Source organism: Penicilliopsis zonata (assembly GCF_001890105.1).
Source record: "Penicilliopsis zonata CBS 506.65 unplaced genomic scaffold ASPZOscaffold_1, whole genome shotgun sequence".
Lineage (NCBI taxonomy): Eukaryota > Fungi > Ascomycota > Eurotiomycetes > Eurotiales > Aspergillaceae > Penicilliopsis > Penicilliopsis zonata.
In genome coordinates, this window is record NW_019208911.1 from 222,423 (window position 1) to 250,385 (window position 27,963).

The 27,963-nt window shown below is 53.5% G+C and overlaps 9 protein-coding genes across 9 annotated transcripts; 6 read left to right on the forward strand and 3 right to left on the reverse strand.

The window, feature by feature from the left end:
• The first annotated feature begins 2,302 nt into the window (after positions 1–2,302).
• On the forward strand, positions 2,303–5,077 carry ASPZODRAFT_193696 (hypothetical protein). The gene is made up of 5 exons (XM_022727392.1): positions 2,303–2,848; positions 2,912–3,106; positions 3,167–3,299; positions 3,490–4,240; positions 4,295–5,077. The coding sequence occupies exons 1-5, from the start codon at positions 2,581–2,583 to the stop codon at positions 4,973–4,975; spliced, it is 2,028 nt and encodes a 675-aa protein (XP_022585011.1). The 5' UTR covers positions 2,303–2,580; the 3' UTR covers positions 4,976–5,077.
• On the forward strand, positions 4,675–5,607 carry ASPZODRAFT_194066 (hypothetical protein). The gene is made up of 5 exons (XM_022727397.1): positions 4,675–5,205; positions 5,269–5,324; positions 5,378–5,440; positions 5,497–5,558; position 5,607. The coding sequence occupies exons 1-4, from the start codon at positions 4,972–4,974 to the stop codon at positions 5,501–5,503; spliced, it is 360 nt and encodes a 119-aa protein (XP_022585012.1). The 5' UTR covers positions 4,675–4,971; the 3' UTR covers positions 5,504–5,558; position 5,607.
• Positions 5,608–6,122: 515 nt separating this feature from the next.
• On the forward strand, positions 6,123–6,632 carry ASPZODRAFT_137662 (hypothetical protein; the record flags this gene model as incomplete). Its single annotated transcript, XM_022724375.1, has 1 exon — positions 6,123–6,632. The coding sequence occupies one exon, from the start codon at positions 6,123–6,125 to the stop codon at positions 6,630–6,632; it is 510 nt and encodes a 169-aa protein (XP_022585013.1).
• Positions 6,633–7,074: 442 nt separating this feature from the next.
• On the forward strand, positions 7,075–7,985 carry ASPZODRAFT_126388 (hypothetical protein). Its single transcript, XM_022721484.1, has 2 exons — positions 7,075–7,727; positions 7,781–7,985. Exons 1-2 carry the CDS (start codon positions 7,084–7,086, stop codon positions 7,881–7,883), a joined length of 747 nt encoding a protein of 248 aa, XP_022585014.1. The 5' UTR covers positions 7,075–7,083; the 3' UTR covers positions 7,884–7,985.
• A 38-nt stretch (positions 7,986–8,023) lies between these two features.
• ASPZODRAFT_55806 (hypothetical protein) lies at positions 8,024–13,839 on the reverse strand (the record flags this gene model as incomplete). Its single annotated transcript, XM_022728566.1, has 10 exons — positions 8,024–8,174; positions 8,394–8,595; positions 8,668–9,703; positions 9,771–10,549; positions 10,887–11,110; positions 11,250–11,318; positions 11,657–11,703; positions 11,820–13,047; positions 13,111–13,690; positions 13,770–13,839. Coding segments are annotated over 10 exons (4,386 nt in total), but the record flags the coding sequence as incomplete, so codon positions are not given.
• A 751-nt stretch (positions 13,840–14,590) lies between these two features.
• ASPZODRAFT_106138 (hypothetical protein) lies at positions 14,591–16,100 on the reverse strand. Its single transcript, XM_022720926.1, has 3 exons — positions 16,020–16,100; positions 14,844–15,966; positions 14,591–14,794 (listed from the first exon to the last, which is right to left on the reverse strand). Exons 1-3 carry the CDS (start codon positions 16,032–16,034, stop codon positions 14,772–14,774), a joined length of 1,161 nt encoding a protein of 386 aa, XP_022585016.1. The 5' UTR covers positions 16,035–16,100; the 3' UTR covers positions 14,591–14,771.
• A 291-nt stretch (positions 16,101–16,391) lies between these two features.
• Positions 16,392–19,344, reverse strand: ASPZODRAFT_192222 (hypothetical protein). Its single transcript, XM_022727357.1, has 7 exons — positions 19,188–19,344; positions 18,835–19,106; positions 18,622–18,728; positions 18,432–18,544; positions 18,294–18,372; positions 17,878–18,226; positions 16,392–17,821 (listed from the first exon to the last, which is right to left on the reverse strand). The coding sequence occupies exons 2-7, from the start codon at positions 19,053–19,055 to the stop codon at positions 16,750–16,752; spliced, it is 1,941 nt and encodes a 646-aa protein (XP_022585017.1). The 5' UTR covers positions 19,056–19,106; positions 19,188–19,344; the 3' UTR covers positions 16,392–16,749.
• Positions 19,345–22,544: 3,200 nt separating this feature from the next.
• ASPZODRAFT_126394 (hypothetical protein) lies at positions 22,545–25,058 on the forward strand (the record flags this gene model as incomplete). The annotated part of the gene is made up of 2 exons (XM_022721485.1): positions 22,545–23,159; positions 23,241–25,058. The coding sequence occupies exons 1-2, from the start codon at positions 22,763–22,765 to the stop codon at positions 25,055–25,057; spliced, it is 2,214 nt and encodes a 737-aa protein (XP_022585018.1). The 5' UTR covers positions 22,545–22,762.
• Positions 25,059–25,245: 187 nt separating this feature from the next.
• ASPZODRAFT_106148 (hypothetical protein) lies at positions 25,246–26,940 on the forward strand. Its single transcript, XM_022720927.1, has 2 exons — positions 25,246–25,557; positions 25,621–26,940. The coding sequence occupies exons 1-2, from the start codon at positions 25,382–25,384 to the stop codon at positions 26,726–26,728; spliced, it is 1,284 nt and encodes a 427-aa protein (XP_022585019.1). The 5' UTR covers positions 25,246–25,381; the 3' UTR covers positions 26,729–26,940.
• The last annotated feature ends 1,023 nt before the right edge of the window (positions 26,941–27,963 follow it).

Below are 27,963 nucleotides of genomic sequence, written 5' to 3' on the forward strand. Positions count from 1 at the left end.
CCCACAGGAGTAATAGGTACAAATAGGTATTTGTACCTAACCTACTAGTACCTAGTACCTAGTACCTAGGTACTAGGTAGTTAGTACCGAGTAGGTATATACCAGGTAGTCCTCTACAAACGATACTGATTCACCTTGCGTGGAAGATAGCATACTAGAATAGAAGAATACAATAAATAATATAATACCTACTAGTAGTACGGAGTAATATAATACTAATACTAACTAACTAACTAACTAATCAAACGCAGGGTAAGGCTCCATACTAGTATTCCTCTAGTCAACTGTCACCGCCTGTCCCTGCTGACGGACGGCTGGGGCCAGCACTGACCGGGTCCACTTGGGCCTGTACGGAGTATTGAGCTATCCTCTGCTACTCTCAGTCGATTCATTCCTATCCTCCATTATTTCTCACTCGTCTGTCCATTTTCTATTCCATTCTCTATCCTATCCCCTCCAGATCAATCCTACATCCTCACGCTCTCAATTCCAATCCAACCGAAAAATCCAGGTACGTGGTGTGTTGTCGTGTGTTGATTGTTTACCTCCCTAGTACCTCAGTACTCTACTAGGTACTCTGTATTTATCCAGCCGCCGTGTCTCCCCCCTCTCCCCTCCTCCTCTCTTCCCCCCGAAAAAAAAGCCCCCATCGGTCCCTTCTCGGCCTGCCTCTTCATTCATTGATTTATTTTTTTTTCTTTTCTTTTTTCATTTATTTTCTTTTTTTCATTTTTCTATTTTTCTATTTTTCTATTTTTCAAAAATTGATTTTGTTATTATTGATTATTGGATTTCATTTCTTGCTGACCTGACTTGGTCGCCTTCATCAAGGGGGGCTTAAGAACACTCCTCTTACTACTCACTTACTCCTCTGTACACACTTTGCCTCCTCCATCCTCCTCCTGTTCTCCTGCAGACAGCCTGCAGCTGCACCAGTGCATCTTCAGATCGCTTCAGATTATTGTGAGTGGCTTCTCTCTCTCTCTCTCTCTCTCTGTCTGTCTGTCTGTCTGTCTGTCTGTCTGTCTCGCGACGCGTCGGTGCTCAACGGGCCGGTCAAGGCTGTCTTCCCACCTCCTGCGTTTGCCTTGTCCTCCTCCCTCCCTCTCCCTCTCCCTCTCCCTCTCTCTCTCCCTCTCCCTCTCTCCCACTCCCAGCCTTCCATCTCCACTCGACCCATCATCGGATTTCCTTTTATTTCTATTGATCCCCGGCTGTGCTCCAGCCCTGGGTTTGCTGCGAGCTTGAATTAAATAAATTACAAGCTCCCGGCGATCCTTCCCGCCGCACCCACCGACTTCTGCCGCCGCCGCTTCTGCTTCTGCTTCTGCTTCTGCTTCTGCTGCCGCTGCTGCTGGTGGATGACCTGCGTTGCTTTTGCTTCTAACGATCTTGCTTAACGACCCTGCCTGCTTATGACCCTGCCTTCTTGTTTCATCTTTTTCTTTTATTCCTTCTCCTTCTTCTTCTTCTTCTTCTTCTCATGACCTCACGAATTTAACTGTCGACTACGATTGCCTGTTTATTGACTCGTTCTTCTCGTCTCTTCTCCTAGACTTACGATCTGACGACCGACCGTCCCTCGCGAGATCTCCCGACCGTGTCTCCCCCCCCAAAATACCAACGATCGCCTTTCTCAATAAGAACCCAGAATCTGAGATCTCTCCGATGGTTCGCCCGCTTCGTGGCTTTCTCCCTTGACGATCTGATACGAGACCCATGAGACTGTACTTCTGTCTGCTTTGAGCCTTTTGCCAGCGATCGATTTACAGCCTGTTTGATTTTGATCAGTCATTCTTCTTCTTTCTGTTTCGATTCTTTTCATCGCCTTCCAAGCTTGGTCTTCTTTCCTATCATCTGGGATCTGTTTTTTTTTTTTTTTACTGAATGTAGATTGGCATTGAGCACGCTGCATTAGCCTTGACATTGTTCCCTGAGCGTTCCTCCACGAACTTACGACTTGTTGTTGCTGTTGATCATCATCCTTTTTCTCACTTTTTTTTCTGTACGCTCGGTTTCTCATCACCGTCGTACACACTCCCTCCTCCTTTCCGTCACCTCTCCTCTTTCTCTGGGGTTTTTCCTCCTCCAACCGAAAAACTGGAGCTACCGTCGATCTCCCAGGTCCACACCCGAGGCCCAGTGGATATTCCCTGGTATAACCATCACGCCGCCGAACGGCCCTTGCTTTCTGGTGACAAACTCCCGGCCCTCAGCTTACCTGCAGGCGCCCAGCCGCCCTACGCGGGCCACCTGTCCTTCCGGACCACCAGCTACCAGGACGCCTCCGCCTCGTCCGGGTCGAGCTCCGTCAGTGGCCGGGCCAGCTTCTCCGGCTCATCGGCCTCGGCGCTCAACGAACCCAGGAGTCCCCCCCTGCCCGCTGACCTGGGCTCCTCCTCCTCCTCCTCCTCCTCCAACTCCGCTGCCGTCGCCTCGATAGCGACCATTACCGGCAGTGGCAGCCACGCTCGCCTCTCCCTCGACTCCTCCGCTTCCGGCCCCGCCGACTACGGCTTGCCCGTCTCCAACCCGACCACCACCGAGCCCTACTACCCGGCCCCCTCCTCGCTCCACAGCATGAATCAGACGCAATCGTACATGGACGTCCATGCCTCACATCTGGCCTCCTCTCAACCCTATGGTTCTCAGGGCGCCTCCACCGCCCTCGCCCATTACCCCCCGTACCATCAGCAACCTCCCATCCTGCAGCCCACCTCTTCCTACGCCCCCGCCTCCTACTCCCAGTACGGCTATGCCAATGGCGTCGCCTCGCCCCAGTCCGTCTCCCAGCCCCCAGCCTCCAGTCTGAACGGCCAGGTCGCCGGCCAGCTTCTTCCATTACCAGGTATTTTGATCTCTCAACTCCTCTGTCTCGACACAACTAACAGTCAAAAAAAAAAAAACAAAGTGTCTAGCCATGCCGTCGCTCCTCCCGGCTACGGCAACACCTCCGGAACCCCCATGCAGGGCTACGTTTACGACACCACCGGTCAGATGGCTCCCCCGGGGGCAAAGCCTCGCGTCACCGCCACATTGTGGGAGGATGAAGGCAGCTTGTGCTACCAGGTCGAAGCCAAAGGCGTTTGCGTCGCCCGTCGCGAGGGTATGTTCTATGATTATTTTCCCTCTTTTTTTTTTTTTTTTTTTGGTACTAATTGTCAAGATAATCATATGATCAATGGCACCAAGCTGTTGAACGTCGCCGGTATGACCCGCGGTCGCCGCGATGGCATCCTCAAGAGCGAAAAGACCCGTCACGTCGTCAAGATTGGTCCCATGCATCTCAAAGGCGTATGGTAGGTTTTTTTTTTTTTTTTTTTTTTTTTTTTTTTTTCTCTAGGGTGGAAATACTTGAGCGAGCGCTTTCGCTTTCTGTGTTGTGTTTGGTTTTTTTTTTTTTTTTTTTTTTTTTTCTTTCTTTCTTTCTTTTCTTTTGCAACCATTCGAACCATCTGCTTTTTTGGGAAGTGTACTCAATTCAAATAGGATCCCCTTTGAGCGTGCCCTCGAGTTTGCAAACAAGGAGAAAATCACCGATCTGTTGTACCCCCTGTTTGTGCACAACATCGGCGGTCTGCTGTATCATCCGACGAACCAGACACGCACCAACCTGGTCGTGCAGGAGTCCCAGCAACGGCGGCTGGAAGGCCCCCCTGCCGGAGCGCGCCCTATACAGAACTCCCCCGCGGCGGCCACCCTCCACCATCACTCCCTCCAGTCCTCCTCCGCCCCCTCGCATCTCAGCCAGGCTCCGCCGCCCGCCGGCCCGCGCCCCGTTCTGGATCGGGCACACACCTTCCCCACCCCGCCCGCCAGCGCATCCAGTCTGATGGGCGTCAACCCGGGCCCCTCGGGATACGACTCGTGGAACAGCCAGGGCATGAATACGTCCGCCGTTCCCCACTCCCAACCGCTGTCCATCGACACGGGTCTGAGTAACGCCCGCTCCCTGCCCACTACCCCAGCCACCACGCCTCCGGGCTCCAACATCCATGGCCTCCCCGCTTCCTACCAGAGTCAGTCCGGCTACGACACCGCCAAGTCCTACTACTCGGCCGCTCCCGGCCCGCACACCCAGTACGCCGTCTCGCATGCGCCACTCCCGCCATCGACCATGACCGGCGGTTACGGACACTCTGTACCGGCCATCGCGGGCTACATGAAGAATGACATGGGTCCGCCGTCCTCCCATGCAGCCCGTGGCGGCGGTCAACATGACCCGGACGGAGCCGCTGACGTGAAATCGGAGCAGCAGCACCAGCACCAGCACCAGCACCAGCAGCAGCGGTATGCCTCCCAGACGAACGGCGCCTCTGGCGGTGCCGCCGGCAACGAGCAGCACCTCACCGATCAGGAATCGGAGTATCTGCATGATGGAAATGCAGCAGCGGCGGCGGCGGCGGCGGCGTATAATGTCAACCGCGGCTCCTATACGTACACCACCAACCCATCGGTCAGCTCCCTGACCGGGGGAGACCACGCGCCGCTCGGCGCCGCCGATCTCACGGGTTCCCCCTCTCAGCAGAATGGATCGGGCCGCATGACCCCGCGGACCAGTGGCGGCGCTCCCCAGTGGCCGTCCGGGTATAACACTTCGCCTCGGCCGGGTGCTGTCGCTGCTGCTGCCGCCGCCGCGGTAGCCTCCAGCAGCCTCTACAATGTCGTCAGTGACACGCGTGGGTCGGGGGCCGGTCCCTCTGCCGCAGACGGCTACTCGGTGGCAACTAACCCGGCCGCCAGTTACTCGTCGGCAATGAACGGCTCACTAGCCGGAGGTTCGACCAAACGCCTCCGCGAAGATGATGACTCTGACCGTATCGTCCGCCCCGAGAGCCGCGGGCCCGAGTTTGAGCACAAACGCCGCAAGACTCTCACGGAAACGCCTGTCGTTGGCGGTCCCGTCGGCGGTGGCGGCGCGCCGCTCGCCCTTCAGCCCATGAAGACGGGTGGAGTCCTGTCTCGTCGTCGATGATCCCTGGAGATGGTTTTTTTTTTCCCCCTTCCCCCACCACATTCAGGCAAACAAAAATCATTCTCCCTCCCTCTCTCTCTCTCTCTCTCTCTCTCTCTCTTCTGCTTGCAATGAATTCAATGATACTGCAAATGATCATAACTCCTGTTCTCCCCATCGGCATGAGATACGATTTTTTTTCTCTCTCTTTCTGTTATAGACTACATGTCCAACCGAGAAGCGTATATGAAGTTCATTGATTCAATACTCGTTGTTCGTGAATGGGAAAATGGGCAGGTAGATGCCCTGGCAATGGCATTCGTCCTCTTTTCCTTTTTCCCCCCCTGTCTCCTCTCTCATGTGCTTCCCTGTTTTACTGAAGCAGTGTGTGTGTGTGTGTGTGTGTTTTACTCGTTTCTTTTCATATGGTTCGGTGCTCTGGGTTCATCTTTGTGGCGTGTGTGCATGTGTGTTGTGTCTTGCCTCGTGTGCGTGTGCGATTTCCCGGCTATACTGACGATCATGAGTGACGAATCTCTTACGAATTGATTAGTTTCCCCTTTTCCCCCCCTTTTCTTTCCTTTCTGTTTCTTGTTTCTTTCCTGCTTGGTTATACTGCTTGGTCATACACTCGCGGCGGTCGAGATGCTACGGTTACACACAAAAACGCAAAAAAAAAAGGACCGGACGCCATGGATATCCGCGATATCAGCGCCTAGTCATTTCGATGTTACAAAAGCATGCATGAATTATGATTCTGATTGTAGTGCAGTCTGGACTGCCCGTCAGTATAGCTGTAAGTACGGAGCATTCTGTAGTACAGATAGTCTTCGACTCATGAATCATTGTGGGACAGTTATTTGTCATGGTAGTATCTATCTCAGGTCTCTGTCTAGTGTTGCAGCTCTCTCGTCTACCTCGTTTATTCTATCTGGTCTAGTCTTCTGTGTAGCTACAATGTATGACGGTACCACCTCCTCTCCGAAAGCACCCTGGTATAATCGGGTAGGAGGTTCTACAGTCTGCAGGTATCCAGAAGAATTGGAAAGGATAGAGAGGATAGAGGGGGGAATGGAAAGAAAGGTATAAAAAGACCATCACCATCACCGGAAAAGAAGCAGATCACCATCATCAACAGCCAACAAGATCAAGATAGTTCAGCTCTAAGATGAAGTTCATTTCTCTCGCCCTGATCACCCTGCTGGCCCCCGCTCTGGGCGCCTCGATCCCCTCCTCCTCCTCCTCCTCCTCCTCCTCCTCCTCTCAGGAGAAGGAGATGAACCCCAACCGGTTCAACGAGGTGACTCCCAACCAATTCGACGAGGTGAATCCTCACCAGTTCAACGAGAGGGCCAACGTCTATCCTGGCGGTCCCCCCCCTCCTCCTCCCCCTCCTCCTCCTCCTCCTCCTCCTCCGCCCCCGCATCACTACAGTCTGAGCCAAGGCCGTGACCTGCAAGAAGACCGTGGTGGGCTCATCGCCCGCGCCGAAGAAGATGATCACCCGCACGCTGGATGGGGTGGACCAGGCTATGGTCCTGGCGGATACGGTCCTGGATGGGGTCCTGGAGGGTATGGACCTGGATGGGGTCCTGGGAGGGGATGGTCTTCTTCTTCTTCTACCCAGCCCCAGATCAGGGATGATACCACTGGCACCACTGCTGATAAAGCTGTATAGTCTGAGTATTTCTCTTTATTTTATTTCATATTTTTTTTTTTTCTGATTTGCATGCTTGATATGCTGATATGCTGATTATTTAGACGGAGCTCTGTCATGGATTCTGTGGCACTGATTTGGTTTGTCGCTGCGAGGGACTCTTTGGTTGGTGTGAGACGCCTATGTGTCGGATTCCTGGGGAGGGGTGTTTGTGTTAGACCGTCTACTAGACTGTCTTCTGTCTAGACTGGACTGTTGTGATGATGAAGGCATTGGTAGTTAGTTGAGAGTAAGAGAATAAATGCCTTCTTCAAGCAGTACATGGAGATGTAGCCCAAAATGGCAAAACCAAAACATCGCCCGATTAGGCAGGCGGGGTGTCCACCTCCCAAAGTTTGGCTCAACCAGGGATAACAGCCTGACCTCCTAAAGATTGATTGAAAAAGCTACCTTCTAACAAAACGAAAACGAAATGCCCGAACCAAATACGACAAAGCCGACTGCGCCGCCGCCAAAATGTATTCCTTCAAACCACGAGGTCTTTGATCCCTGGAACTCCGCCTCAACAGGCCACCAGCGCGCCGAGAACCCGTACTCGCACACGACCGCCTGGCGGGATACCCGTCTGCAGAAGCTGTCGGCCCAGTTCGCCAGTGATGCTTCTCGCAAACGGGCTGGTGATTGGCGATGGATCTCCGGCGAGGAAGCGCAGCGGCGGTCCCTTGGTTGTCAGGATATTCGGTCCTTTATGGGTGTGACCAAGCGGAGAGTGGAGGCGAAGGAAAACCTGAAAGTAAAGAAAGACCTGGAAAAGGGAGACCTGGAAAAGAAAGACCTGGAAAAAGAAGACCTTGAAAAGGAAAGAAAAATCCTCTCCGGTACAACTATCTACATCAACGGCTCGACCATGCCTACCATCTCCGACCACCGTCTTAAACACCTCCTCGCCGAACACGGGGCGAGCATCGCGATCGGTCTTGCACGCCGCTCCGTCACCCACGTCATTGTCGCGAAGCCGAATACACGCTGCGGACACGGGGTTGGAGGAGGTCTTGCCGCGGGGAAATTGCAGAGAGAAATCGACGGGAGGACCATCAGGATGGTCGGCGTTGAATGGTACCTACTTCCCGAACTAACCCCTATAATTTCTATGCTAATGCTGCTTGTAGGGCTCTGGAAAGCATCAAGGCGGGGAAACGATTACCTGAATCCCGGTTCGCCGTGGTGCATGCGGCGAGTCGAGGACAGCGCAGCGTCAAGGCGTATTTCTGATTTTTTCTTTTTCTACTGTACTATATGACTAACGACTGTAATATGTATGATAGATGAGCTGTATACTATTCTTAAACAGGTCATAATTCATCTCATGACTCATGTACTCATACATTTCAACAAAGAGTAGATAAAGAAAACTATAAGAATGCGCCCTTCCCTGGCCCGCTACCTGGTGTACCTGCTGGAGGCGGGGTATACGAACCATCCAAGCCACCTTCTTCAAATGGGAGAGGAGGTAGCGGGTTCGGATAGCGAGGGGGAGACGCAGACGTGATGGAGCGCAATGCGCTAGGAGCGGAGACGAACGCGCCACCCTCGGGATGAGACTGCTGATACTCTTGCGTATGGGTATAGTAGTGATGATGGTCTTCATAGGGGGGGAAAGCAGAGGTTGACACGGTGGAAACAGAGGCCCCGTGTGGACGGGTCCTGCCGCGGCTATCACTCGTGGTAGCATTGAGGACACCGCTGCTGTCAGGGTCAGGGTCAGGAGGATGTTCGCCAAACCTGGAGCTATTGGAAGAAGAAGATGACCACCTCCGCTCCAGCTTCTCGTCCATCAGATCGTCGTCTCGGTCCGTGGCCCGCGAATCCCCCTTGACGAGACCTAGCCTCTCTTCCTCCGTTGCGTTCCGCACCGCCTGGCGCTGGTCCGCCGTGCTGTTCCGATGTGACCGCCGGAGAATACCCCGAGATGGGCTGCCGGCAGCTTTGGGTGAGGAATGATGATGATGATGGTGGTGGTGGTGGTGGTCGCCACCGCCGCCGCCGCCAGGACCACCTCCAGCGCTGCTGGCGGTAGCCTTGGTGCGGTTGAAGACGGTATTGAACGAGAACTGCCGGCGCGCGCCGCCGTGCGGGGGCGGGTCGGGCGCCAGGTGGCTGTTCTGGCTGGGCGACTGTTCTCCCTGGACCTCGTCTGCCCAGGATATCGATCGCGGCGTGTCACTGCGCTGCCGGCCCGTGACGAGCTGGAACGGCGGCTGCAGGCGACCCGCCATCTCGTGGCCGTGATAGCTGGTGTCCACTGAGATGTTGGTCATGGCTACAGGGTGGACTCCATTCTCGTCGTCGTCGAGGTGCTGTTGGTCCTCCAGGGAGTGCCACTGTGCAGGCTGGCTATGGTGGGAATGCAGCATGGTTGATGCACGGGAGCGCAGATCTTGGAAGAACGAATGCCCGCCCTGCTTTGTGCTTGGCCGGCTCATGACCTTGCTGGTGTCGCCGCCGTTGTTTACCTCTCCTTCTTCTACCTCCTCTTCCTCGGGGAAACGAGACATGCCTAGAGGTGGGCGGTAACTCTTGACCGAACCCGGCGTTCGAGGCGTGCGTGGCCTGGACATGGTCGGGCCTTCGCCGATCACCGTCTTGCGGCGCCGCAGCCCGTCCCACTCGATGATCTCGTTCTCGCTGGGCGGGTTAAGCTGGTCTTCCTGTCGTTCCCGGAAATACCGCCGAGCCTCTTCGACCTCCATCTTCCGTCGGGCGGTGGAAATCCGCCGGATGATAGCTGCCGTGCCTCGGATGGAGTCTGCCTTGGGCTCCGACTCCGGGTCCTCCACCGCGGCCACCTCGCGGATCTGGTCCAGATCGCCCTTGAAGACCGCCGCGTCGGGGATATCCTTGGCAGATTTCGACAGCTGCAGCAGCACGACCCCGGAGCAGATCTGGAAGAAGCCCAGGATGACCGTCGTGATCTCGATCGCGGTCCCCTTGAAGCCGCGGAACAGGATGGCAGAGGTGATGATCGTGGCGCTGGTGAAGAAGACGTAGTACGTTGGTGTTACCAGGGCGGCATTGAAAAGGTTCAACGCTTTCTACGGAGGTTAGCCTGATAAAAAGAAGGTGTGTGTGGGGGGGGGGGAGCAGAGAAATAAGACATACATTCAGATAGATGATTTCTGTCAGTAAAGTGCAGATGACAAAAACCAGCAGGACATACATGAACCACTGGTTGAACTGGGCCTCTCCGTTGATCTGGGCGAGGATGGCGGAGCCCAAGCCCTGCGTGGCAACGACGCTGAGGCCACCGACCATGCTGCAGATGCTGAGATAGACGAACATACTCTTCTTGCCGTAGCGGGGGGCGACCCAGAGCGCGGTGAAGATGGCGCCCACGATGATGACGCCGGCATAGGAGAGAAACCCCGGCGCGATGACATAGCTCTTCATTTCCTGGATGTCGGAGACGGAGGACTGCTGGGGTGCGTTGAGGGCGATGACGACGGAGCCCAGGATGCAGCTGAAACAGCCGACCTTGCCGACGAAGCTCAGGCGCTCCTTGAGGAAGATGGCCGACAGGATGGTAGTAATGACGACCGACAGGGCGCCTAGAGGGGTGACCAGGATGGCGTCGACAAAGGCGTACGCGACAAAGTTGCAGATTTCCCCCAGGATCATCAGCGTCATCCCCGACCACCACCAGACGTTCTTGAGGTATCCGTAGCCTTCGCCGGCCTCCTCGTTGTACTTGGCATTGGCCTTGAGTAGGCCGACCTTCTTCAGCACAAACGAGACGCCGATGAACAGGCCCGACGACGCCGCCAGCGTGATCCCAACCACCTTGTACGTCGCCGACCGCTCGGAACTCGAGCTGTCCGACCGGGCGACAATATCGGCCGCATGCGACACGAGAGCCCCGGTGAGGTCCATGAAGCCCAACCCTCCGCGACAGGTCTCTTCCGTAAGGGGATGTAGCGAGCAGAAACAGCAGCAGCAGCAGCAGCAGCAGCAGCAGCAGTAGATGTTGTTTGAACCCCCTACTTCTTAAAATATGACGTGAGACGATTTCCTCATGCCGTTCAAAGGGGCGTCCTAATTATAGTACTCAGTACACTTTCCCCCCTCTTGCTTCTTTGACTGTTCTATTTCCGCCCACGCACAAAGCGGCAACAATCCTCGAAGCTGCAGCTATCGACCGATCGGCGAACCCGATGACCGAGACAAATCTGGATCGCGGTAAGGTGCAAGGATGCCCGATGGGAGGAATGTGGCGAGCACGCTTCAGTGGCAGTGTCAGTGAAGCAAGGCGGGTTAATCGGTCGGAGGCAGCTCGTGGGATTGGAATGTGGACGTTTGAGACGTTTGAGACGTCTGAAGACAAGACTTGAGTGAGTCCGTGTAAGACAGAGAATCTGTTGTGAATCTGCAGGATAAAAACAAGAAGAATTAGAATCAAGTCCAAGAAATGATGGAATAGGAGAAAGCGTTGTCCTTGGAGGAGGCTGGGCCAGCCGCACTTCTCAGCTGAAGTTCAACATACTCACTTATTTCCAGCGATATCCAGACAAAATCACTGATTTTATTGTACCCTTGAGCAAGTATTTCAACAAGACAGGAAAGGAGTTCAGAAACAGGCACGACCGCAAGGATGCTGGGGTCAAGAATATCGTGAGATCGTGCACTGCGCAATCTGCACCGCCCACGCAGGGCCTCGAGCCGTTTCAGCTTGCGTATGTCACTGCCACGAGTGGATCTGGTCCACTGGATAAGAGATCGTGATAAATTTAGCTGTCTGGGCTTACGGAGTATCTCATCTGTGATAAATTAAAATACTCAGAGTCTCGCTGTGCTTCTGTGTAGTGTGTATTTGTCTGACTTGAATAGATAGTCAATAAATTCAACGTCGTTCCAATTCTTAGGACATATTTACCCTTAAACTACAATGTCATAGACTAGGGACGATCAGAGCGTTCCATGGAACAGACCCTGCGTCTGTCCCTGAGTAACCATTCAATGGATGGTGGAAATTAAGAACCATGGAATATTACAGTCTATAAATATGCACACTGTATAGACAGACCAGCTGCCATTCATTCTCACGATCTCATGGTATCATAACTCAATGCTCATAAAACAATCGATAGACATGATCATAATGACTTGGAAACGGAAAAAACAAGGAAGAAAGAAAGGGGAAAAAAATCATCGCACATGATAACTCGGCTTGCGGTGCTTGTTCACCACCGGAGGCTCGTCGTCAGGGTACGGCGGCCGAATTTTCCCTGCAAGAGGCTGCGCGCCGCCCGAGGGTGCAAAGGCAGCGCCCGGTGGCACAGGCATCGCGAGATGATGGGGGAGAGAAGGGGTGCTGATCTCCGCCGCCAGCTCGCTCGGCTGGGAGGTGGGATACGGGATCGGAGTCTTGGGAGGCACGGGCGGCGGCAGCATGGGTTCGTAGACGTTGTCGGCGCTACGTCGGGGCGGGGACCCGTGCGATGCTGGACTGTGGTGAGTCACGACCTCACCGGCGGACCGTCGAGCGGGGGGGACGTGAAGCCGTTCTTGAGGTGTAGGGTGGTGTGGAAGAGTATCGCGAGAGGGTGGGCGGGCGGCGGAGTTCGTCGTCCGATGAAGGTATTCCGAGGGGACCTCGGCGGGGAGTTCGATGGCGAACTCGTTCGAAGGACGAGCGGTAGGAGCGGAGGACGCGGAAACGACAGGTGCAGAAGAATCTGTTGGTAGGCTGTCGTCACCATCAATATCGCCGTCCTCGTTGGCAGCTGCCGCCCGCGCCGCCAGGCGGCGGTGCATGCGCTCGATCCTTGCAAACCGCACGCCGGCCTCGAGGATGGACTTCTTGACCTCGGGTTTGGCTAGGTAGCGCCGGGTATTGGTGCTGATGTCGGCCAGCCGGTTCCACTCGTTCATGCCAAACTCGCCGACACCGACCTCGACGTTCCAACGGAAGTAATTGTCCTGGGAGACATTGCGCTTGCCCAGGTGGTTGCGCAGCATGGCCAGGTGGATGTCCTCGCAGCCTTCGATTTTGGAAATGAGGCGCCGCCGCGCTTCAGCAAAGGTCCCCAGCGAATCGCCAAAGAAATCCTCCCACCACTCGTGTTGGCGGCTGTTGGTCCCCGACGGGCGCTTACCCGTCCCAATACTGACAAACACCCCGATCTCGCGGCCGGGCCACTCGTTGACGGTCGCTTCATCCAACACCTGCGGCGCTGGGTTGTAAGTGCCGGCGCCCTCATCGATGAAGACGTGCTGGCCGATCTGGATCGGCTTGAATGCCAGTCCGGTGGCCGAGGTTGCCCGGCCAGCCTGCCAGACGGTGCAGTTGAATTCGGGCGGAGGCTCTTTTCTCGAATCGTATGATCGAAGGAGGACGGCAGACCCGTGTTTTGTCGTGCCTTTATACAAGGCTGTGACGGCTCTAATAGAAAGTTAGTGGGATAGATAAGACACTTGAGCTTTGAAGATAAAAGAGATATCTCACGTCTTGGTTCGGTATTCCCGATTATCGTAAAGAAGCGCATCTGGATTCCCCCATCGCAGACCGTTGATAAAGGTCGACCCCCGCTGGCTGAGAGGGGTTGATGGAGGGTTCGAGGCCCCCATCGTGCTCACGCTGCCCCGACTCAAGGAGCGCTGCGGCACGGAGGATGGGCTGAAGGGCGGGCCGGCCATGGAATTGCGCGAGCCGCCACGGGGCAGGTCGTTCCCCTCGGCTTCGAAGACGGTGTGCTCGCGCACGCACTCGCGGATCGCCTCCTCCAGCTTCGAGGCCTTGAACAGCGTAGACCGGTAGGGGATGCCCGCGATCGTCTTGTCGGTTTCAAACACCTTCTTCGTCATCCGCACATACACATCCTTGCATGTCTCCAGGTCGAGCCGCAGGCGCCCGAGCATCAGTGCAATCAGACCGCCCGTGCCCGTGCCAGCAATCAGGTCGAAATAGTCGCATGGTTTGGGGATTTCTTCGCGCCGCGGCGCCTTGCCCTCACATTCAACGTAGACGCGGTACATGAGTTCCTGTAGGATGATGAGCATCGAATATCCGCGGACCCCGCCGCCATCTAAGCAGTCAGCTTTCTTTTCTTCCTTTTTTTCTTAGAAAAAAAAAAAAATTCATATCCTGTCAAGTAGGAGGCATACCCAATGACAGGACCCTCAGTGGAGGGCCTTTGGTCGTGTCCTTGCGACGCAACCCGCTTTTGTCCATGACCGACTCCTCCGAGTTTCCTCCCTTCTCAACTCTTGATATTGTCTTTTTGTTTCGATGGGTTAAAAAATTCCCGACCTCCCACGTGGAAACTTGTTCGCCTTTCCCGTGGGTGGTATGCGACCTTGGTACGCGAGAGATGACTGACACCCGATCGGCGATGCAAACACCAGAACTTAAATAGTAAGAGATGATGATATTGCCTATTCTGCGATAAAAACAGTCAGGAACGAAGAACTGCCCTCTGGTTCGAAGCGTGCGGATCGTGCGGACTCACCGGACAGGGACTGCAGGCAGCGATCAACGGTAGGAACGGCAGGGAAGACAGGAAAATGCGAGCGAAGAAGTCGAAGCGAGAGACCAGGGACAAGCCGCCACAAACAGGTCGCACGAGGGAGATGCCAGACTGTGAAAAGGAGATGATCAGAAGACGAGGCCGTCCTTTCAGTGAACTTGGAGTTGTTTTTACTGGAGATTCTCCCTCCGACGACGCCCCTCAGTGTGGCGGTGCTGGCTCACTGCGTCATTCCAGGCGACCCTTCGGAGGTACAGAGAGAGAACATCCACCGCCAGTTTGGCAAGAGACTACCTAGAGGTATTGGTACCTAGGTAATGTACCTGGGGAGTACTAAGTATAACGTGCCTCCCTATAGGATAATTACTCCAGCGACACGATGGCAAGTGCCCAAATGGATGAGACCCAAACGAATACGACTGTTCGTGTGGCGGTGCGGGGAGTCACCCTGTCTCGCCAGGCAGTCATTTGAGAGGAAACAGATGGATAAATGGGTTATGCTCTATAAAGGTTCTAGCAGGAGATTGAAGTACGTAGTTTAATGGTCTAATGAGCAGAGAGCATCCAATGTACAGAGTAGTGGCTAACATAGGTATAAATTCATGGCTAATGATAGCATGATCATTAATCATTCCATTCTTCAATTCGTCAACCCTGGCCAGTCTATAGAGTATTAGCATTGAATGGAGATCTGTACACAAAAGAGGCTCACCATAGGTAGTGCGTTCCGCGATCAGCCAGGGGACCGTGACTTCATCGCCGACGCGGACAAAGTCTCCGTTGGACTCCTTACTTAGAAAGGCATATCGTCCAAAGACAGGACTGTACTTGGCACCCTTATCCACGCGGCGGTCCTTCATCAGCTTCTTCAAGATCTTCCCACTCTCCCCCTGCCCAGCCTTCCCTGTGGCGTAGTCGACATTGATGCTCGTGCACCGCACACAGTTGGCCGTGAGTAATAGACGAGTGCTGTCGCCGCCCTGCTGGTCCCCAATCGCCAGCTCGCCCCAGAAGTCCTCTTCCCACGCCGTCTCCGCGCCGGAGATGACGATATTCGGCCGGAACTTGGTCACGTCCATCACCTCGCCTGTTCCGATCCGCCCTGTGACGTCGTGCAGCGACGTCTCAGAGACAACAAGGTACGGCGCGCAGTCGGCGAACGTGATCCGCTCGTCTTCATCTTCACCACCGTTATCCCAGCCTAGATACGGAATCCTCCCTGCTACCTTGGATAACAGGCCGAACGCACTATACGATGACGACGAGGAGGAGGAGGAGGAGGAGGGCTGACGATGCGCAGAGCTCAGTCGAGGCGAAAACGTACCCAGGACCCGCCGTCCATTCTCACCCAGATACGCCAACACAACATCGTACCCGAACCATCTACTGAACCAGTCGTTATAAAGCTGGCCCATGTCGTACGCCCGGGTTGGGCTGCCGTGTATCTCGACCGTAATCCCCGCCGAGGCGCCCAGCTCGTCCACATCCGGCTCGAGCGGGATCTCGATCCGCCGGTCATTGCTTGTTACATTATCTTTTGCACCGGCGTCTTCCTGTCCCGTCTTGTTTGTTGGCGGGTGATACGTCACCACCAGCGTCCCAGGCGTGTGGTCCGTGGGGAAGATGATATCCGTTTGGAACAGCCCCATCTCGGGAATATGGGAGATGTGCATATTCTTGGGCTTCTTCTTCTTCTTCTCCTCCTCCTTCTCTTCTTCTTCATCCGGTACCCATTTCAGCAGCATGAACCGTCGATCATACTGGAAGCCTTGCCGGGTTACCCATGCGTCAGAGAGGGCGGTGGGTCGTAGCGATTTGATAGGGTACGTATATAGCTGTACTCAGCTGTTAACTAGGAGCCAACTATATCAGTCAAACTATCTCTCACCTGGCTGATCCTCATTTTGGTTGAGTAAGGACAAAGGTGAAGAGACGTTCTACATAATCACCTTAGGTAGGTGCCTCTGACCCAGGTCTAGGTTAGGCAGGCACCTACTGTCCACTACATCCAGGTTAGGTGCATAAATCCGAGGGACAATATCCGCTTATTAATATCCAATCGGAATGGTCCCCTGTGGAAGGACATTCCTTCCTCTTTCGGAAGGCACGTGAGACTGGCGCCAAGAGCCTCGAGGCCCAAGACTGACAGCGGGCGGCGGCCTCAGGTCGGAAGACTGTGGAAGATAGGTAGAGTCAAGAAATAGATCGGAATTAAGAGTCTACATAGCTAGTTACTTCCATACCAAGTCACTACTCAAAGTCATATACTGCTTGAGTGTTATCTTATACTGCTAGCTAAATAATTCTAGTTCTAACTCGACTTCCAGATAAGAATGGTATGATGTACAGAAACCAATAGAGTACCGGAATCTAAGAAGGGAAGAGAGACAAAATGAGAATAATCAAGTGGAGCCCGAGAAATGGGGTATATATGAGAATAATACCTCAGGAAGAAACCAGATCATATACACAAAACGCTCGATGGGGATATTATAGGAATAGATGGGGGAGGGAATCCGTTTCCAGCCCGGTCAAGCAAAAACACCAAGGGGGATGCATTTTGAAAGAGAAGGAGAAAAAAAAAATCCCCTCAAAGCCTTTTTTTAAGGGGGTTTTTCTTACAGCTTGGAGTTTTCATTCACGTCGTCCACCACGCCGGTCAGACCGGCATAGGTAGGGCCCAGACTCGACAGCAGGGCACCGACCTCACGCTCTAGGGCGCGGACCTCCGTGTGGGGGTCGTACATGCGGGACTTGATGTAGTTGTCGAGCTCGTCGTCGCGCATGGAGCGCAGCCCGGTCTCGCGGTCGACCTTGGCCTCCTGGGCGGCGCGGATGACCTTGCGGGCGACAACGACGCTGACGGCACGGATGCGCGTCACGTCCGGGTACAGGAGACCCTGCTCGAGCTCCTCGCCGGTAAGGGCTTCGGCCACCGCAGCGCCCGAGGCGTAGATCATGCTGTCCGTCACCTCGACCGCCTTGGAGAGGATCGTGCCCAGGCCAATACCCGGGAAGACGTACATGTTGTTGCCCTGGCCCGGGGAGTAGGTACGGGTCTCGCCGGCGGAGTTGGTGAAGGAAACAGAGGGGAACGGCGAGCCAGAGGCGAAGAGCACCCGGCCGTCGGTGTTGGTGACAGCGGTCTCAAAGTCACACTCGGACTTGGAGGACGGATTCGACAGCGGGAAGACGATCGGGTGGGTGTTCCAGTCGGCCATCTTGCGCAGGATCTCCGGGGTAAAGACGCCGCCAAGGGTGGACAGACCCATGAGGATCGTCGGCTTCACGTGGTCAATGACCTCGTCGAGCGTGCGCAACTGCTGGCCCTCATTGTCCTGGCGGGCAAAGTAGACCTTGTGATCGGCGAGCTTGTCACCGCGGTCGGCGGTGACCAGGCCCTTGGTATCAACGAGGTAGAAGCAGGCACGTGCCTCGTCCTCAGTCATGCCTTCGCGTACGAAGAAGTCGACGATTTGCTTGGCAACGCCCACACCGGCACTACCCGCTCCCAGGAAGACGGCACGGTGATCCTTGCAGGGGAGCCCCGAGCGCTTGACAGCGTTGATGACACCGCCCAGGATAACCGCACCGGTCCCCTGGATGTCATCGTTGAAGCAGGTGTAGGTGTGTCGGTACCGCTCGAGAGAGGGGAAAGGGTTCTTGAAGTCTTCGAATTGAATGACAATCCTATCCAGGTTAGTTTTTGGTTTTTTTGGGGGTTCTTTTGATTACAAGTTACTTACCCCGGCCACCTCTCAGTAAGAGCGGTCATCAGCTCGTCCATAAACTCACGCTCCTCTTCCGGGCTGATCTTATCCCGGCGACTACCCATGTACAGCGGATCTTCACGGAGGGTCTTGTTGCCAGTGCCCAGGTCAAGGGTCAAGGGCAGAGTGGCCTCGGGACGGATGCCCGCACAGGCAGTATACAGGGCCAGCTTGCCGATGGGGATACCCATGCCGTTGATACCGAGATCTCCAAGTCCGAGAATGCGAGAGCCATCAGTGATGACGGTGATATCGACATGGGGTTGCGGCCAGTTGGCAATGACGGCGGCAAGGTTGCCGCGATCCTCCCAGCTGAGGTACATGCCTACCAAGATGGTTAGTCTCTGAGACACTTTTTTTTTTTTTTTTTTTTTTTTCTTTAGCACACTTACCCTCGGGCTGCTGGTAGATTTCTGACCATCGTTGGCATGCTTCGCCAACCACAGGTGTGTAGATCAAAGGAGTCATTTCCTATTATGGTCAGTAGGGATTTATTGGAGAAGGGTTTTTTTTTGTTTTGTGGGCTGTACCTTCAGGTGGTCAGAGACCAGACGGTAGAACAGATGCACATTGTTCTTGCGGAGGGTACTGAGGTAGAGGAATTTATCGATAACGGTGGACTTGAGGGCCAACTGTGCCAGACCTGTGGTGAATTAGGTCAGTATCAAGTAGGGAGAGAGAGAGAGAGCCAAAAAAAAAAAGGTGGTGTTGGTAGCATACATCTTGTCTTCTGAACCTCGTACGACTCCGCACGCGGGGGTGTGAGGCCGTATGTGCGGAGGTATTTGCGGATATAGGAAGGGTTGGCAGTATCGTAGCTGGCTTCTCTATAGATGGGAAAAGAGATCAGTATGATGCAGAAAGAAAGCCAGGGGAGCGCGCCTTCGCGGCGACCAAAAAAATTGAAATGAAGACTCTTTTGTGAGGACTTACACCGGCGCAGCGTGGTTCACGTATGGGGTCGCGTGGACCGGACGGGACTGAGGGGCAGCAATGCGAGCCATCTTTTTTCCCGGATGCACGACCAGTGGATGTCTTCTGATGGACGGGCAAGAAGAGGGAGGATAAGATGAAGCAGGAGAGAAAAGGGAGCGAGCAGAAAGAGGTCTTGCGACAGGCGCAGCCCTGGAAGTATTATGTATGTGCGCTAACATGGCCCCCTGAACTGGATTGAGTCCACACAGGCATCCGACACGGGTCCGACTCTGGAAAGGCAGTTCCGTCAGAGCAAATAATCGTCAGGAATGGGAGTGCCGGGGGGGGGCGAGAGAGGGGGGGGGTCTCACCTAATGGCTATCTTGAGCAGGGTGATGACTCTGCGACATGAGATCGGGAAGAGTCGGGCACCAGGGGTGAGGGTCGGGATCGCTGTGACAGTGGATCTTTGGGCAGCCTTCAAAGGTGGCAGAGCCTAGAGGCGTCAAGAGAGTACGAACATGGGCAGCTTCACCAGTCATGAGCCAGGAAGACCGGGCTGGTCGTTGCCTGGCCCAAGGATTAATAAACGGGGCGGTCGAAACGAGGAATCGAGAGGACGACTTTTCGAAGGAGTGGAGCCTCGAAGCAGACCAAATGCGGAGAAAAGAGGGAAGAAAGACGAAAAAAGGAAAAAGAGGAACACGGACAAGGGCAAAAAAAGCCTCAACAAGTATCAACAGAAGCTCAACGGAGTTCCTGTGCTGGTTGCTACTGTGTACATGGTGGTACGGAGGCATTCCTTGAGGTTTTTTTTTTTTTTTTTTACAGGGGGAGGGAGGTACGTAGTAGTCCCTGGCGGTGAGAGGACATTACAGCAACATCTTCCCACACTGACAATCTGGTGACAGTCTTCTGATCGCTCAACTGTCATGCTATTATCATTGCTCTAGGTACAGAGTACCAATGCAACGAATTCTATTGAGGATTTCTATCCAGGTACGAATTACTAATTAATGACGAGTACTTTTGTCGTACTCTACCGAACTCCGACTAGTTTTCGGAGTAGGTGGAGCTGAGGGGAAATTTCTCCAACTGACTCCAACTCCTTACGCTGCGATGTACAGAGTACTGCTACTCATAGAGTACAGAGTACTGATAAACTGCTACACAGGGTGAGGCATTTATTTGGGTACTTCGTATAACTGCTAAATTAGGTATTCAAAAAAAAGTATACCTAGTACGTACCTAGTACCTACAGAGTCAATTGACTCATCCCTCAAGCTATCGAAGGAAGCCCTAGAATTGGAGCAGGAGGAAGAGGGGAACGCAGACGAAAACAAAAAAGAAATCTTTGCTTGCCGGTGGAGCAATATTACCTAAGACTGCCTCTAGATTCTCTCTAGAACTTCGTCTCCCCCGCACACTAGAAAACCAGACGGCTTCTGACTGGCTGTAGCGAGCAACCGGCCCGACACCGGAAGCTGGCCGAGGTGAGAACCCGATGTTTGCTGAGTCAGCTCCCGATCTGACTGCCGATGGGATTGCGATTATCCAGTGGTCGGTCAATGGTCAATTTATAAGTATGGCAGTTGAATAATGTCAATGACTTGATTTAGCTTGAGTAATTGTATTATTGTATTAGCTATATAATAGACACTGATACAGTGTGAACTACCCGTGACGCCTACAGAGCTGCTATCTAGTATCTACAGTAGTTGAGTGCCCACGCTTCCGTATTAATTGCTTCAAATACACCATAGAGTACTCCGTAGGTGGTTACTAGGTAACTACCTAGTTAGTAGGTAAGTGTATGCTAGATGCATAGGAAAAGGCATCCGCTAGTGCAGCCAAGAAGGGAGATAGCTTATCCAGAAGAATATGGGGTAGAGGCAAACAATACCATCTCCAATTCTCCACCGATAATCAACTCCGACTACCAAGTATACTCGCAGTATCACCCTGCAGGTCTGCCTTTACTGATCTCACCAGATTTTCCATTTCCCATTTCCCATTGAGTCATATCATCTCGCTCGTCGGTGCCTCGGTCTGGAACGTGCATGGAGATCGCAGGGTTCAACGTCTCCGCATGGAATTAATCCCTGTTGCCCGTCATTATCGTGCTTGATGCACCCTGCATCGGAATCGTTGCATATGCGTAGAATGGCCGAGGCTCATCTTGGTGGTTTCCTCGGTCCCATGTGGGCTTCTTCGGTAGAGCCTGTCGCGACGAACATGTCATTCCGATGGAAGAAATACAAAAGTGCAATCAACGTGTCAGCGCGTAACAGCTGGAGATGGACTGTAAACCGGGCCTCGAAAAGAGATACCTACTACCTAGATACTCTGTAGCGACTCGTGAGAGACATGATCCGCAGATACCTCAAGGCTCAGGCCAGTGACTCACCTCGGGTGCTTGGGCTTTGACATCTCCGGGATCTCAAGGAAGCGCTTGTTATCGTGAGTTAGCCCCTGTTCAAGCCGGGGTATCCGATCTCCAAGTCTAGATCTGTCTATCTTTAGTAGAGCCCCGTCAGACCCTGCGATAGTTTTGGTAGATGGAGGCTGTTGGCTGGAGAGCACCAAAACAAATGTCCACTATCAGTTAGCCAGCCACATGACCAGGCTAGAAGTGTTACCCCTCACCAAACTTCCTCCTCCGCTTGTCTCTCATATTCAATTAAGACAAACCAGCTTCTAAATTCTAGACAATATTTGCTAATGATCTCTTTTAGAAGCTATACTGTCTCAGTACGGAGTACTACTGATAGAGTCTACGGAATACTCTCATACTCACCGGCATTTTCGAGATCGAATATCGGCCTTTGGAGAATGGCAATCCTTCGAAGACACAATTCTGGTTATCGGTGAAACACTTGAGAAATATGCATACCGTCACATCGGGTGGGTAGAGCTTGGTCTTATAACATGAATGGAGAGCATAACCGGTTGGAGATGAGGCAGGAGTTTGAGGTCGATTTCGCAGGAGGGAAGGTCCTCTTAAATCTCGACCTGATTCTCCCTCACAGAACTGAGTCTTCGAATCGGTGGAAAACAAGGTCCAACTGGCACGCCTAGAATGAAATCTCTAGTGGTGTTGAACGGTAAGATAGAAGTTCCTCGGCTTGTTCTGTCGTACATCTGGGCTCGACTGAGCAATAGTCAGCTATTAGGCCAGCTCACCAGTAAAAACTTGATACTCTTACCACTGGTTATCGATATCTGAATAATACATGAGGGTTCTATAGGATTATACTCATTATTTCACTCCACACTAGCTCTATATATTACTTCGTCACAACTCATTCTTTACTCGGTCAATTCAGTCTATAGCACAATCTCACCAACGCAGTCTATTAGCATTCTATCTAGGTACTTAATACCTTGGCCAAGTACCACCTAGATACCTTGATTATGTGTAGATACTCGAGTATTGAAATACTTCAGTAGGTGTTGACTTGTTCTCCAATACTACACGCTTTACCTAGTCTGGAATAGCTGAGGGGAATTTGGGGTACTTCCATGACTAGCAAAATAGCTCCTGATAAGAGGTACCTCCTACCCAGTTTTAACTCCACCAGCACATTCAATCAGTATTCTATATTCTATATTCTACTCATTTGATACTGCCTGATTACCTTCAATATCATCTATATTCTCTCTTTCATCGAGAATCCGCTTGTGGCCTGCTAAATCCCTCCCCCGTGCATGACGCAATGGCACTGATTGGCTACGCGTCATTATCATACCACTCAAAACAGGTTCCCTGAATAAAGTATGCAGCTTGGATATCCAGCTTCCCTGGCCTACGTTGGTAGGCACTGTCTCCCTGTATCCCCGATGATCCTCATTGCCTCTCCAGACACTCTCTGAGGCAATTTATCCCTTTTCAACCCGTCTTCCCGTCTGCTGCATTCATCCCTTGACTTCAGAACACCCCGTCAGTATGCCGCGAGGGGATACGGAACCCCTCCTGCCTCGCTACGAGGATGAGACAAGTCGCAGACGCCAGCTGCATCCGAAATTACACACCTACCAGATGTTCCGTGCCCTGTCTGAAGGGTACATGCCGTCTACGGAACAGGCCATCGCCAATCTGCGAACCCTCCTCGCGCTGGACATTCTGAGCCCTCGCAACGAGGACCTCTCTGCCGCTGGTCGCCAGCTGGTCCGGGACTGCCGCCTGTCGATCCAGTTGCTGATCGAGCTGCTTAGAGAGAAAAACGGGCAGGACCAGATCCAGGAGTTTCTCTGGCATCTCGCCAGGTCGCGTGCGTCGTTGGATGCAGAGAGCGTATCGGCACGGGCATCTCAGGCTTCAGCCAAGAGAGATACAAAAGCAGGTATAGCTACTTCAAAATAAAACTCAATGGGATTCACTCAAATTCTTTTCTCTTTTTAAATTATTTTTGTTAATCGATTAGCTTACGATAGCTTCCGGATTGTGGGCAATCTACTCCTCACCAATGCTGACTTTCGCCTCTTCGTCGACGACCTGACCACGATCGGCCGTCAGATCTTCTCCGATACAGCTCTCTCGCTCTCCCAGGCCTCGAAGCAGGTCAGCCGTGAGATCAAACCGTCCGAGCAGGATCTGGAAGCAATCAGCGGGGCAGGAGCCGACAGCGACAAGGCGATTCCCTCGGACGAAGCCATCCGTCAGGGCGGGGAGGAGATCGCCAAGCTGGCCGGTGATGGTCTGGCTCGCACAGGACACGACGCGGTTCAAAGTGCTCGAGACAATCTGACTGGCGGGAACAAGGATGCGCTGTTTTACCGGCTGAAGCAGACTGTCTTGAACCTTCGAGAACGTACAGAGTATTCGGATTCGGTAGCCACGCTTGCGCGGCTCGTACAGCGATACGCTCAGATCTACTCCACCGTGGCCGAAGACACGATCAGTGCTGTGCACGAAGATGTCGATGTCAATGCAGATCTCAGGGAGGCGGTCCGGGGCTTCTGGGCCGTCTTGCGTCAGTTTGGCGATGCAGAAGAATGGTCAGCTCTGGAGAAACAGTTTCATACCGTGATCGAACATGCAAACCGGGACCCCGAGTTCGAGGCCCTGATGTCGGAGATGGGCACCGCCTTGCAGAGGGTGATGACCGACCCGGACTTTTTGGACTCGGAGGAGGCATCCGACAAGGTTGATGAGCTCAGGGGGAAGACCAAACAGCTCGGGTCTGAATCCACCCTCCGCCAGGACATGGATGCCTTTTTGGAGCAGACCAAGCGCACCCTGCGTACCGTTCCCGACGATCCATCGGTGTCCAAGCTAGTGGACGTGGCCCGCAAGATGGGCACGGATCTGTATGCTGCAACGCAGGATCAAAAAACCAGCCTGCTTTCCGACCTGAGCGACATCTTTCTACCTTTACTCATCCGATCCGTCCAGTTCATCCCCATCCCGCGCCTGGAGATTTCCTCGCCCGAGCTGGACCTGCTGGTGGAAAACCTGATCCTCGAGCCGGGCCACTCGATCAACTTCTCGTCCTTCCTGCCGTACCGCGTCCACATGACGACCCGGAACGACATCGATGTGACCAAGAAGCACTCGAAGCGCGTCGTGACGGACACCCAGACGACCTTCACCGTCACGGTGTGCGGGCTGAACGTCAGCGCAGAGGAGTTTGGGTACTGGCTGCGCGCCCACGCGGGACTCCTCCTGCACGTCAAGGACGAGGGCATCGCAAGCTTCCACCTCGACAGGCGCGGGATCGACATCTCGCTCGACGTGCAGATCGGGCGCGACCGGCTGGGCGAGATCTTTTCCCTGCGCGGGGTCCGCGTCCGCATCCACAAGCTCGACTACACCCTGCACCGCAGCCGGTGGAGCATCCTCCTCTGGCTGGCCAAACCGTTCCTCAAACAGCTGATCCGGCGCGTGCTCGAGAAGCAGATCGCCGAGCAGATCGTCGCCGCCGCCACCGCTCTCAACCGCGAACTGGTCTTTGCCCGCGAGCGCATCCGTGCCGCCCGCATCGCCAACCCGCACGACCTCGCCTCCTTCATCCGCGCCGTCCTCGCTCGCCTCAAACCCCGTCCTAACCCGGACATCTCCGCGCGCGTCGGCCTGTACCCGCCCCGCGAGGGGGTCTTTCACGGCGTCTACGCCCCTGGCAGCCTCGTCAAGATGTGGCACGACGAGGCGGAGCTTGCCCAGGACGCCATCGACGAGGGGGATCACGACGGTGGGCTGCGGCGGACATGGCGCAATGACGTTTTTGATGTAGCCAGATGACTACCAACTTCCCAGTATATTGCCAGTGAGAGTAATCAACACGATTGAGTTCAATAGTATGGATTCTATAGACTGTAGGACTCCGTATAATAGTCGCTACTCACCACAGTCACCCATCTGTCACGCTCACGTGACCAACCAGCCACCTAAATGTTATCTCAAGTCGATCTTCCTGCACCGACAGAACCACTTCAGCTCTTCCTCGGTGGCAGTGGGATTTACCGGTGCCATGCGCTAGATATCTTGTCGGCATTCCATTTCTTTTCTTTCTTACGCAGTCGAATCTTTCTTTTATTTCTGACTGGATCTGTTGGCTCAGCGGAGATGCGTCTCCTTCGCTGCTGCTTGCTCGGCGTGCTCGCCCTGTTCTGCCTGTTATCCGTGGCGTTTGCAGCGGAGGACTACTACAAGATTCTGGGGTTGGACAAGGCTGCTTCGGAGAAGGATATCAAGCGGGCGTACCGGACGTTAAGCAAGAAGTACCATCCTGACAAGAACCCGTATGTAGACATTACTCTGCATCTATTTTTTTTTGTTTACTTTTGTTTGCTTACTGCGAGTAGGGGCGATGAAACAGCACGTGAGAAATTCGGCGAGATAGCGGAAGCGTACGAGGTTCTCTCGGTAGCGAGCACACGCAAGATCTACGACCAGTACGGACGAGAAGGGCTCGAGCAGCATCGACAAGGGGGTCAGGCCGGGCGGGCCGCACACGATCCGTTTGATCTGTTCTCGCGGTTCTTCGGGGGCGGGGGCCATTTCGGCCATGCGCCAGGCCACCGTCGCGGGCCGGACATGGAGATGCGGGTTGCGTTACCGCTGGCGAACTTCTATACGGGGCGGGAGATCCGGTTTGTGATTGAGAAGCAGCAGATCTGCGAGGCGTGCGAGGGGACAGGGTCTGCGGACCGGGAGGTGGTGACGTGCGACCGGTGCAAGGGCCACGGGATGGTGATTCAGAAACACATGCTTGCCCCGGGGATGTACCAGCAGGTTCAGATGCAATGTGACCAGTGCGGGGGACGGGGAAAAACCATCAAGAAGCCGTGTGCGGTGTGTCATGGGCATCGGGTGGTGCGGAATGAGGTGGAGATCTCTGCAACCATCGAACCGGGTATGGACAAGGGCACGCGGCTTGTCTTTGAGAACGAGGCGGACGAGAGCCCGGACTGGGTCGCGGGCGACTTGGTGTTGATTCTGGATGAGCAGCCCGCGGAGCTGGGTGCCAGCGTCGAGGAGCGCACCGACGGCACCTTCTTCCGCCGCAAGGGCCGCGATCTCTTCTGGAAGGAAGCCCTCTCCCTGCGTGAGGCCTGGATGGGCGGCTGGTCGCGCAACCTCACCCATCTCGACGGCCATGTCGTCCGTCTGGGTCGCCCGCGCGGACATGTCGTCCAGCCGCTCTCCGTCGAGACCGTCCGCGGCGAGGGCATGCCCATCTACACGGAAGACCATCTACATAACAGCAACAATGACGACGACGAAGATGATGTAGAGGCTGGCAATCTCTATGTCGAGTATACCGTCATCCTGCCGGACCAGATGGAGAGCGGGATGGAGAAGGACTTTTGGGCGCTGTGGGAGAAATGGCGCAAGCAGAACGGCGTCGATCTGGGCCAGGACTCTGGCCGACCTATGCCTCCTCCCTTGTCAGGGAAGGATGAGTTATGATTGTACACCAGATGTGATAGAGTATACTTATGCTGTACAAGATGGTATTCTGTAGTCACTCCGTACAGAGTACCTACTCTGTACTCTATTAATACAGTAGTGTATGTTGATCAACTGTACTGCCAATCAATACTGAAAAGGCCTATCCAGAATGACGATCTCTGAGAGCTCACACGTCTTCATATATTATAGTTTCTACAGAGTATACAGATACCTCATTACAAGTAACTATTCAGTTGATATAATAATTACTCTTATTTAACAGCCCTACAGCTCTTCTCTATTACTTAGTTCATCATTATTTACCTATTTTAACTAGAGTACTGAGTCAGCTGGACCCTGTCCCTGCAGTAACTGGTCTATTGACTCATGTACCTGTAGTATGCATATGCAGTCCGGATTCTTATCCATTCCCATACATGGTACTATTACTCGACCTACGTTGTAGTATTAGTTACGAAGTAATTAAGTATGGAGGTACATAGTATATAATGTAGGCTAATTTGAACCAGACGATTCGACCGAGGAAGCCGTCTGTATTGTGGAGGTATTTACGGAGTAGGACGTACGGATTTAGTACCATCTAGTACTATTTAGTACTATTTGGTAAGTATCTGTACGTATCTGTATGGTACTAGGCACGGTTCGGGCCGACTGACCCGACAGCTCGGGGATAAGAATAACAGTATATAGTTACAACAAAATACTCCGTACTACTTAGTTTTAAGTGCAGTTAGAATAGAGTGATCAATAGGTACTCATCATTTGGTTAGTAGAATATTACTCCAGAGTAAATGTTGAAAAAGTTATATACTACGAAGTACTTCTTCTACTATACTCCGTAGCGGTGAGGCTGTCTTGGCAGTGGCTGCGACACGGGTGGGAATGGGTGGATGCCACTGGAGGAATTATATACTTCCAATAGTTAGTAGGTACCTACTAAGTACTCTGTATGGACTAATAGATACAGAGTACATACTAATAGTCATACAGAGTACTTACTACCAGTACTACGGCACATCATTGGCAAGTCAAGCCGACATGTGGAATTAACCGCCGTGGGTTGGACAGCGTCACGCCGGCAGATGTTTCATCTGATTCTAGAGTCGTAAATACCGTCTATGGTTGGTGTCTATATTAAGAGAATATACTATAATATGTATGTAGTAGTGTAGTAGAGAATCTATTGTATAGGTAGTTGTTACTATAGTCTAGACTGCGGGGCATGGCGCTAT